At 51.2% G+C, this 10,930-nt stretch overlaps 1 protein-coding gene across 4 annotated transcripts in view; it reads right to left on the bottom strand.

The window, feature by feature from the left end:
• Positions 1–736: 736 nt before the first annotated feature.
• The window catches only part of LOC135188603 (uncharacterized protein KIAA1671 homolog), a 77,599-nt gene continuing 67,405 nt past the window's right edge, over positions 737–10,930 (bottom strand). For all 4 annotated transcript variants that reach the window (XM_064168118.1, XM_064168121.1, XM_064168119.1 and 1 more), the window contains 6 exons: positions 7,624–7,879; positions 5,645–5,819; positions 4,679–4,806; positions 4,168–4,301; positions 3,151–3,233; positions 737–1,340 (listed from right to left, as the gene is read on the bottom strand). In XM_064168118.1, coding sequence (XP_064024188.1) covers positions 3,155–3,233; positions 4,168–4,301; positions 4,679–4,806; positions 5,645–5,819; positions 7,624–7,879 — 772 coding nt within the window. In that variant the 3' untranslated portion in view covers positions 737–1,340; positions 3,151–3,154. The remainder of the gene's footprint in view (positions 1,341–3,150; positions 3,234–4,167; positions 4,302–4,678; positions 4,807–5,644; positions 5,820–7,623; positions 7,880–10,930) is intronic.

Here is a 10,930-nt window from a genome sequence, read left to right as displayed (position 1 = left end):
TCAGAATCTGTATTCCAAAGGTTATTAACATCTCTGAGCTCTCAGTGATACTCATCACACCCGTGTGTGTTAGGCAGGAGACATCCACACCCCTAGCAGAACATCAGTTTGACCTAAAAGGAAAAGGAGCTGAGAAACTGAAGATCCCAGCATTAAAACAAGATAAAAAAAAGAAGACACCCAAACAAAACAGAGGCTCCCCCCCCCCCCCAAGAAAGAAATAAAAGCCAAAACTTCAACCTGGTATTTACAGATGAAACAAACAAAAACCTGAAGTGGGACTACCCCAAAACTGCTAACAAAGTGACATTCAACGATGAACTGGAACCCTGAGAGGAGTGGAACATCCTCCTCTCTTCCCTTCCTTGGTTAGAAAAGTAGTATTTACACTGTTTGTCTATATTTTGGGGGTGCTGATGACTTTGAAAAGACCTTTGTGGGAGGGGTCTGACATTATTGCTTGATCCTTTTGTTGGTTGGTTTTCAGGGAAGCTATTCCCAGTGAAAGCATTGATTCCAGGTGCTGATAAACAAAACCAAACCCCCCCCCCCCAGGAATTCTAGCAGAGTGACCTTCAAAACAAACAAAAGAAGACCAAAAACCCAGCCAAAAAAAAAAACCAACCCAAACCAAAAAGTGAACATTTTGTTTGCTCATCTAAAAAAATCCTCTTTCTCCCTCCCAGGTAAATATCAGCCCCCCCCCCCCCCAAAAAAAAATACATCTGACATCAAAAACAATCAAGTTTCCTTTGTCAGTATGGCAGTAAACAGGATTTGGTCTTCCACTCTCACCTTCCACCATCTCCACTCTAACCAGGAGCTCACTACTTGGTTTAGTTGTTTTTTTTTCTTCCCCCCCCCCCCTCTCTCATCCAGCAGAACAACAACAACAACATAAAAAAACAAAATAAAGAGATAAAAATTTGCTTTCAGATTGGTTACTTCTCATAAACAAACACAAAGCCTCAGGTTCCACCTTGGCATCATCTCAAACCCAGCCAGAGCAGAAGTGGAAGTTCCTCCTTCGAGCAGCAGGCTCGCAGCACTCCTATGGTAGAAAGATGCCAACCTTCCTGAAGTGCTGCTTGGGAGTTCTTCTGCCAGGTGGCCTCCTTCTCTCCTCTTTTTCTTCTCCCAGCCTCTGACACCGACCCCACCCCCCCCAGCTTTGTATTTGACTATGAACATTAAGCAGCTTTCTCCACGAAACAGGAAGGCACCATGCACATAGCAGTTGAGGCAGGAAGCAAACAGCAGCAACATGACGTGAAGTTTAGGTTCAGATGAGTTAAGGCTTCTGTTAAACTTCTTTATCTTCTTCTAGTTAGCATCAACACCTGGAAAGGCAAAGCCAGAAGCAATTAAAGTGATGGCACAACCTGGAGCAAGAAGCTGTCAGAGCCCTCTGTGGGGTTTTGCAAAGGAAGCCTCACAAATTGAGGGAAGGGTGAGAGAGAGCATCAGGGAATGGTTTAGGTTGGAAGGGACCTCAAAGCTCAGCCAGTTCCAACCCCCTGCCATAGGCAGGGACACCTCCCACTAGAACAGGTTGCTCAAGGCTTCATCCAACCTGGTACTGAACACCATCAGGGAGGTTGTGGTGCACAGAATCACCCAATGTGATCTTTGATCACATTGGGTGATTCTGTGCACCACAACCTCCCTGGGCAACCTGTGCCAGTGTCTCACCACCCTCAACCTGTGCCAGTGTCTCACCACCCTCAACCTGTGCCAGTGTCTCACCACCCTCACTGCAAAGTTCTTCCTTACACCCAGTTTCAATCTCCCCTCTGTCAGTCTAAACCCATTCCCCCTCATCCTGTCATCACAGACCTTGTCAGTAGTCCCTTCCCAGCCCTCCTGTAGGCTCCCTTCAGATCCTGAAAGGCCACTCCAAGGTCTCCTCAAAGCCTTCTTTTCTCCAGGCTGCAAAGTCCTGACTTTCACAGCCTGTCCTCATAGCAGAGCTGCTGCAGCCCTCTGAGCAATTTTGTGGCCTCCTCAGCACTTAAAGCCCCAAGGAGACCTTAGAGCAGCCCTTCAATAATTGATTGCAATTAATAGAAAGCTGGGGACAGGTTTTTGAGCAGGGTCTGTTGGGGCAGGACAAGGGATGATGGTTTGAAACTAAAAGAGGGAGATTCAGAGCGGAGAGAAGGGAAGAAATGTTTGACACTGAGGCTGGTGAGAGGCTGGCCCAGAGTGCTCAGATTGGTGGGAGCTGCCCCATCCCTGGCACCATTGCAGGTCAGGTTGTTTGGGGCTCTAAGCAATCTGCTCCACTGGCAGATATCCCTGCTGGCTGCAGGTGGATTGCACTGGATGACCTCAAAAGGTCCTTTCTCACTCAAACTAGGCTATGATCTAGAACAAGGTATAGATGAAAAACCTCCTGTCTGATGGAAGGGGCAAGAAGAGGGCTGGAAATCACCAGAAATCACCAGAAAGAGCTCTGCAAGGAAAAGCTGAGCCAGTGCCTCTGGGCATCCCTGGAACCATCCCAGGTTAAGTTGTTTGGGGCTGTGAGCAACCTGCTCTAGTTGCAGATGTCCCTGCTGAGTGCAAGGGGTTGGACTGGATGAGCTTTAAGAGTCCAGTCCCACTCAAACCAGTCTGGGACACTATGAAATTCATATCAGTGTTGCAGTAGCAGCTTAGTCTCATCCTGTTTCATGCACTGAGTGCTCCAGAGCTGCTCAGACAACCCACACCAAAACTTTCCCAAGGGGGTGCAAGCCTCAGCCAGCACGAGCCTCATTCCTGCTGGGTGGAAACACTACAAAATAGCAGCACAAACAGGCTGAGTGCTGCTCAAACAAAGCTATCTGCAGAGAACCAGCAAGAGGGAAACCTCACAGGCAGCTGGGGATGGAAACTTCTCCTCTACAAAACCTCCTCTGCCTCTCCACCTTCCTGGATCCATGCCTGATGTAAGTCTGCTGCCCTCCTGGTGCTCCCAGAGCTGTCACACTGCAAAGGAGATGTCTTCCGCGGGTGTTTTTGGTCTCTGTGTCCTCTCATGTCACAAACCCCTTCTTAGGAGCAACCTGATCTAGTTGGGGATGTCCCTGCTTGCTTACTACAGGGGTGTTGGTCTAGATGACCTCTAGAGGTCCCTTCCAACCCAGTGACTCTCTCCAAAGGTACCTTTTCAAACCTGATTCTCATAATGGCTCTGTCTCTTCTTTGATTTCAGCTCCTTCAGCCACTGAGGAGATTTTTCTTCTGACCTGAGATGTGAAAAAAACCAAACTCTTTAATGATGAAAACTCATTAGAGAAATAACAGTTAAAAGAAATGTGCAACTTCCCCTCCAGCCTTGCATCAAGGAGGCCCAGGGGAGACCTCACTGCTCTCCACAACTCCCTGTAAGGAGGTGGCAGTGAGGTGGAGCTGGTATCTTCTCCCTAATATCAGGTGATAGGAGGAGAGGAAATGGCCTGAAATTGTGCCAGGGGAGGGTTAGGTTGGAGATGAGTTAAAATGAGACCTGTGAGACTTCAGGGAGAACCAAGACATGAGGAATTGTTGGGAGGATACAGCAGGAGCAGGGAAGTGAGCATAAGCCCCTGTACTGGGCACTGCTGAGGCCACAACTCAAATCCTGGCTGCAGGTTTGGGGCACTCACTCCAAGAAGGACATTGAGGGGCTGGAGCAGGACCAGAGAAGGGCAACAAAGCTGGGGAAGGGTCTGGAGAACAGGGCTGGTCAGGAGCAGCTGAGGGAGCTGGGGGTGCTTAGTCTGGAGAAGAGGAGGCTGAGGGGAAACCTCACTGCTCTCTACAGCTCCCTGGATGGAGGTTGCAGTGAGGTGGGGTTGGTCTCTTCTCTCACCTAATATCAGGCGACAGAACAAGAGGAACTGGCCTGAAATTGTGCCAGGGGAGGGTTAGGTTGGAGAGGAGGAAAAATTTCTTTGCTGTAAGAGTGCTCAGGGATTGGCACAGGCTGCCCAGGGATGTGATGGTGTCCCCATCCCTGAAGGTGTTCCAGAACCATGTGGCCATGGCACTTTGGGGACATGGTTTGCTGGCCATGGTGGTGTTGGGTTGATGGTTGGACACAATCTCAGAGGTCTTTTCCAACCCAACTAACTCCTATTGTCTTTTTCTTCCACTCAAACAAGCATTGGCATCTTTCCCTGGTTGATGGAAGCTTCTCACCTCTCCTCCTTCTCCACACTGGAGGGCAGCACTCTGCTACCAGGAGTTCCAAGCTGGGATTTTGGGGACTTGAAGAGCTGAGGAGAACTTGTTTCAGCAGGACTCTCAGCCTCGTGCCTTCTCCTCAGCTGGGCCTGAATTAGGACGACAAAGAAAAGGGAACTTTCAACAGGCAGCATTGAGACTTTCTTTTAGGATGCAGAACAAATCACTCAGACTCCTCAAACCACAAAGGTCCATGATGAAATCAGAGCAGGAATCCTCAGTACCCCCTGCCAGCTCTGAAGTATGCTCTGCTGTGGCACAGCTCATTCCCCCCCCTGCAAGAATCCCTTCATGTTTCTACTCAGCTAAAAGTGAGAAAGGCAACTGCAAAGTTTCTCTACACACTACCCCAACCCCATCTCAGTGACTTTGTCATCTCCAGCAGAATTTTCTAGCTCTGTTCCCACAGCATCTGCAGCTCCTGAGCTGCTCTGACTCTCTTCTGGTGTGCTCTGCCCATGGTCACCTTGAGGACAGAGTGATCCATGCCAGGAAACACAGGAAGCCTCTGAGCATGTACAGATGAGGATCTTCCAGTCTGGTGGATCTTGTCTTCTTCATCAGAATCCTCCTGTTGCATAGTTTTCTTCTCTTCTAATGGTTAAAGACAACAACAGAGGGGAAAAAACCCACATCAGACAGGAGGTTTTTCAGCTATACCTTGCTCAACATCATAGCCTAGTTTGAGTAGGACAGGACCTTTTGAGGTCAACCAGTGCAATCCTCCTGCAGTCAGCAGGGACATCTGCAACCAGAGCAGGTTGCTCAGAGCCCCAGATAACCTGACCTGCAATGGTTCCAGATAGAGGGCATCTCCCACCTCTCTGGACAACGTGGGCCAGGCTCTCACCAGCCTCAGTGTCAAACATTTCTTCCTTTTCTCCAGACTGAATCTCCCTTGTTTAGTTCAAACCATCACCCCTTGTCCTGTCACACCTCATCCTGCTCTAAGCCCGTCCCCAGCTTTATTCTCAGCCCTTTTAGGCACTGAAAAGTTACCAGAAGTTCTCCCCAGAGGCTTTTAGATATTGGTATTTTTTGTGAGGAGCAGCTGAGGAAATTGAGGTTGTGCAGCCTGGAGAAAAGGAGGCTGAGAGGAGACCTCATTGCTCTTTACAGCTCCCTGAAAGGAGGCTGGAGCCAGGTGGGGGTCAGTCTCTTCTCCCAGGGAACAAGGGATAGGACAAGAGGAAATGACCTCAAGGTTGGACATGAGGAACAATTTTTTTTCATGGTAGGGGTTGTCAGTGCCTGGCCCAGACCTGCCCAGGGCAGTGGTGGAGTCCCCATCCCTGGAGGGGTTTCAGAGCCATGGAGATGTGGTGCTGAGAGCCATGGCTTAGCGGTGCCCTGGCAGCGCTGGGTTAAGGCTTGGACTGGATGAGCCGAAAGGTCTCTTCCAACCCAAATGATTGAGACAGTGGAGGGATACCTGTGGAATCTTTAAACATCCAGGCATTATCTGGTTCTTCTGTCAAAGAAAACCTGTTCTCAAACTCCAGCCCCCTGCTCCTCCTCAGGGAGTGGGAAACAGGAACCCGGCGGCGTCTCTTCTTGCTGAGCTGGACGCGAGTCTTCAGCGCGCTGGAGTCCAGGACAGCAGTTTGCTAGGAAGAGAAGCAAAACCTGGAGTCAGCTCCATCATTTCCTCACCTCCTTCAATACATTAACCCCTTCAGGCAAATAAATACAGCTTAATTAACCACAGAGTCATAAAACCACAGAGTCAGTCAAGGTTGGAAGGGACCACAAGGATCACAGAATCAAGCAGGTTGGAAGAGAGCTCCAAGCTCAGCCAGCCCAACCTAGCACCCATCCCTGGCCAAGCAACCAGACCATGGCACTAAGTGCCCCAGCCAGGCTTGGCTTCAACACCTCCAGGCACAGCCACTCCACCACCTCCCTGGGCAGCCCATTCCAATGCCAATCACTCTCTCTGACAACAACTTCCTCCTAACATCCAGCCTAGACCTCCCCTGACACAGCTTGAGGCTGTGTCCCCTTCTTCTGCTGCTGCTTGCCTGGCAGCAGAGACCAACCTCACCTGGCTACAGCCTCCCTTCAGGCAGTTGTAGACAGCAATGAGCTCTGCCCTGAGCCTCTTCTGCTGCAGGCTGCACACCCCCAGCTCCCTCAGTCTCTCTTCACAGGGCTGTGCTCCAGGACCCTCCCCAGCCTTGCTGCCCTTCTCCAAACACCTTCCAGCACCTCAACATCTCTCTGCAATTCAGGAGCCCCGAACTAGACACAGCACTCAAGGGGTGGCCTGAGCAGTGCTGAGCACAGGGGCAGAAGAACCTTCCTTGTCCTGCTGCCCACACTGCTCCTGAGCCAGCCCAGGATGCCATTGGCTCTGTTGCCCACCTGGGCACTGCTGCCTCATTTTCAGCTACTCTCTCCCAGCACCCCCAGCTCCCTCTCTGCCTGGCTGCTCTCAGCCACTCTGGCCCCAGCCTGGCTATAGCCAGAAAACAGCAGCTGCAAGGTCTTTAAGTAGGAAAAAAATCCTTTCAGCTGCAACTGTAAGCTACTACAGGAGAAGTAAATAAGGAATCTGTTAGGAAATGTCTTTGTGGCCTTAAATCTGCACAGCAGCCAGCAGCTATTTGTGGGATTTAATTGTGTTTCCAACGTCAATAAAGTCATTCAGCTGCTTCTCTTGGAGCAGAAAAAGTAAGAGCAGCTTTAGCAAGCCACTGGCAAAGGTGATCTGAGGCCAGTGGCTTCTTGGGATCTCTCAGAACCTAAGGATGTAGGAACTGGAAGGGCTTTTGTAACTTGGATCTTCCACTTCTCAGGCAGAAAGACTCAAATGTGACCAAGAAAAGGCAACAAATTTGAGGAAGGAAAAGCCAAGGACATAAAGAAAAGGCAGAGACTGAGGGTGAGGCTTCCAGAAGATGCTGCTTTGTGGTGCTGAACACAGCTGGCTTGGAAGGAGAGCAACAGAGAGGCTGGTGAGGAGCCTGGAGCACAGCCCTGTGAGGAGAGGCTGAGGGAGCTGGGGGTGTGCAGCCTGCAGAAGAGGAGGCTCAGGGCAGAGCTCATTGCTGTCTGCAGCTACCTGAAGGGAGGCTGTAGCCAGGTGGGGTTGGGCTCTGCTGCCAGACACCCAGGGACAGAATAAGAGGACACAGCCTCAAACTGTGCCAGGGCAGGTTCAGGCTGGATATTAGGAAGAAGTTATTCACAGCAAGAGTGATTGGCATTGCAATGGGCTGCCCAGGGAGGTGATGGAGTCCCCATCCCTGGAGGTGTTTAAGAGGAAGAGGCTGGATGAGGCCCTTAGTGCCATGGGTTAATTAGAAGGTGTTAAGTGACAGGTTGGACTCGATGGTCTCAGAGATCATTTCCAACCTGGCTGACTCTGTGACTCAGTGACAGCTTCTGCTGCCCACAGTGGGAACTTACATCTATGAAAGAGAAATCTGTGGGCTTCTCATCAGGGCAGGCATCTCCTGGGGGAGGTAAATCAGTCCCATCAGTAGAGTCCATGTCAGTGCTGGACCGGTCCAAGCTGGTGCTCCTTTGGTCTTTGGAGAAGTCATGGTGGTCAGCCAGGGAGGCAGGCTCTGCCTGAGAGGACAGTGAGGATGGGTGGCTGCTTGCAGGCTGCTTTCTGGTGGAAGTGACATCGTTCTCTGAGGAGGGAGATTCAGGCACAAAGCTGCAAACAAAAAGGAGACCTGTGAGACTTCAGGGAGAACCAAGACATGAGGAATTGTTGGGAGGATACAGCAGGAGCAGGGAAGTGAGCATAAGCCCCTGTACTGGGCACTGCTGAGGCCACAACTCAAATCCTGGCTGCAGGTTTGGGGCACTCACTCCAAGAAGGACATTGAGGGGCTGGAGCAGGAGCAGAGAAGGGCAACAAAGCTGGGGAAGAGCCTGGAGAACAGGGCTGGTCAGGAGCAGCTGAGGGAGCTGGGGGTGCCTAGTCTGGAGAAGAGGAGGCTGAGGGGAGACCTACAGCTCCTTGGATGGAGGTTTCAGTGAAGTGAGGTTGGTCTCTTCTCTCACCTAATATCAGGTGACAGAACAAGAGGAACTGGCCTGAAATTGTGCCAGGGGAGGTTTAGGTTGGAGAGGAGGAAAAATTTCTTTGCTGCAAGAGTGGTGAGGGATTGGCATAGGATGCCCAGGGAGGTGCTGGAGTCCCCATCCCTGGAGAGACTGAAGGAATGTGTGGCCATGGCACTTGGGGACATGGTTTAAAGGCCATGGTGGTATTGGGTTGATGGACTGGATGACCTTAGAGGGATTTTCCACCCCAAACAGTTCTGTGATTCCATGCACACCACCCAGTGAGTGTCAAATTCCATTGCACAGGACTCCAAGGAAACCAAAGCATCTTCTGCAGTGGAGAACATTTTGGGGATGCAATTTTTAGGTGCCAATAGAAATTGGATTTAAAAAAATCCCATCCCTGTGTTCTAACAGAAAGAAGTGTCCCTGCTGCTGCCAGCCCAAGACCAACAGCTCCTCCATGTGAGTTCTCTTAGATTTTGCTTCTCTCCTGCCCCTAGTTTTGGTCCATAAGAGAAGGAACACAAGCAGCAGCAACTCCTGAATCTGATGGGCAAGAGGAGAGAGGACCTGGACTGTTCAGGTGGATCAGATCCCATTGGGAAGTTCAGCAGTTTAAATGACAATGATCACACAAGTGCTAAGAGCTTGATCCACTCCTGCTAGGCAGGAGATCTGCTGGATTTAAAGCATGCAAAGAGGGCTGGGAAAGGGCAAGAAGAATCACAGGATTTCTTGGACTGGAAAAGACCTTCCAGCTCCTCAAGTCCAATCATCAGTTTCACACTGACAAGTCCTTGACTAAACCCAACCCCTCAGCACAACATCTAATCACTATGAATTGCTATGGTTGGAAAGAGGGCTGGGAAGGGGCAAGAAGAGGGCACTGCAAGGAGCAAGAAGAGGGCTGGGAAGGGGCAAGAAGAGGGCACTGCAAGGGGCAAGAAGAGGGCACTGCAAGGGGCAAGGAGAGGGCACTGCAATGGGCAAGGAGAAGGCTCTGCAAGGCAGAAGCTGAGCCAGTGCCTGCAGACATCCCTGGAACCATCCCAGGTCAGGTTGTCAGGGCTTTGAGCAACCTGCTCTAGTTGCAGATGTCCCTGTTGATGGCAGTGAGGTTGGACTGGATGAGCTTTAAAGGTCTCTTCCCACCCAAAGCAGTCTGTGACTCTGTGACTGGGGACAGCAAGAGTAACAAATGTCCTGTGCTCCTCCACCACACTCATCCCTAGCCTGGGCACCAGCTCCAGAGATGCCCACTGCAGAACTGGTTCCCAGAACCAACCTCTTCCTAAAGAGCTTCTCTTTTACCTCAGGGTGTAATTGGGAGAGAGCTGCCCAGCCCTCCAGACGCAGGTTTAGATGCTTTGTGGATGCTGGAAGGGAGAAGAGGCAGCAGGTGGCACCCTAAGGCAGGGCTCCATCAGCAGAGAGGCTTTCAGGGCGCTTCACGGGAGAGAAGCCAGGGCTGGCATCCCTAGGGGGTGATGCTCCTGGTCTATGCCTGCAGAGATTCCCTTTGCCTAGGCTGGCAGGTGTCAGGACTGACAGCTGTGTGCAGTCAGACAGGTTGGGAGGCTTCTTTAGGCAGTAGGAGAGGGTAGGAAACCCAGAAAGGCTCTGCTGTCAGGGCTATCCTGCTTCTAATTTTAGGAGTTTCCAGTTTAAAACCCCCCAACTTAAGGATTTCAGGAACTGTGAGCATTGTTTTTCCCTTCTCTTTTAAGGAGGATCTCCTGTTACCAAGCAGCTTTTCTGCAGCAGATACTTAGAAAAAGTGCTCCAAAGCTCCAACCCTCCCTGAGCACAAGGATCAATATATACACATCCTTCAAACAGCCTCCCTTCAGGAGTTGTAGCCAGCAATGAGCTCTGCCCTGAGCCTCCTCTGCTGCAGGCTGCACACCCCCAGCTCCCTCAGCCTCTCCTCTCAGGGCTGTGCTCCAGGCCCCTCACAGCTTTGTCGCCCTCCTGTGGACACCTTCCAGTACTGCAACATCTCTCTGCAATTCAGGAGCCCAGAACTGGACACAGCACTCAAGCTGTGACCTGAGCAGTGCTGAGCACAGGGGCAGAAGAACCTCCCTTGTCCTGCTGCCCACACTGCTCCTGAGCCAGCCCAGGATGCCATTGGCTCTGCTGCCCACCTGGGCACTGCTGCCTCAGCTTCAGCTCCTCTCTCCCAGCACCCCCAGGTCCCTCTCTGCCTGGCTGCTCTCAGCCACTCTGGCCCCAGCCTGTAGTGCTGCTTGGGGTTGTTGTGGCCAAAGTGTAGAATCATTTCCATCACACGAGGAGGGTGAGTTCCTCTGCCCTCCTTCAGCAGTGGGCCCCAGGATAATTAACAAATGGGACTAACGAGCTCCAGGGGGCACTTTGGTCTAGTAGCTTTGTAATACATTTGGTGTCTGCAGCAGGAGGCTTTGGATCCAGCAGAATATGGCAGAGTGAGGAGATGAAAGGCAATCTGCAGACTTATCACCTCTCATGGAAATTAAGATGTATGTTAAAAGGATCCTGATTTGCACATCTCCAGGAAGCCTCTTCCCTCCCACATCCTAACACACAGCATTCCAGCCTGGTGAGAGTTTGGAAGGGACTGCTGGAAATCAGCTAGTCCAACTGCTCAGCTAAAGCAGGGTCTCCTACAGCAGGTTGCACAGGATGGTGTTCATGAGGGTTAGGAGTGCCC

Source organism: Pogoniulus pusillus, chromosome 30, assembly GCF_015220805.1.
Source record: "Pogoniulus pusillus isolate bPogPus1 chromosome 30, bPogPus1.pri, whole genome shotgun sequence".
NCBI lineage: Eukaryota > Metazoa > Chordata > Aves > Piciformes > Lybiidae > Pogoniulus > Pogoniulus pusillus.
Note: the sequence above shows the minus strand (reverse complement) of the source record. Positions and strands in the feature narration are given on the sequence as shown.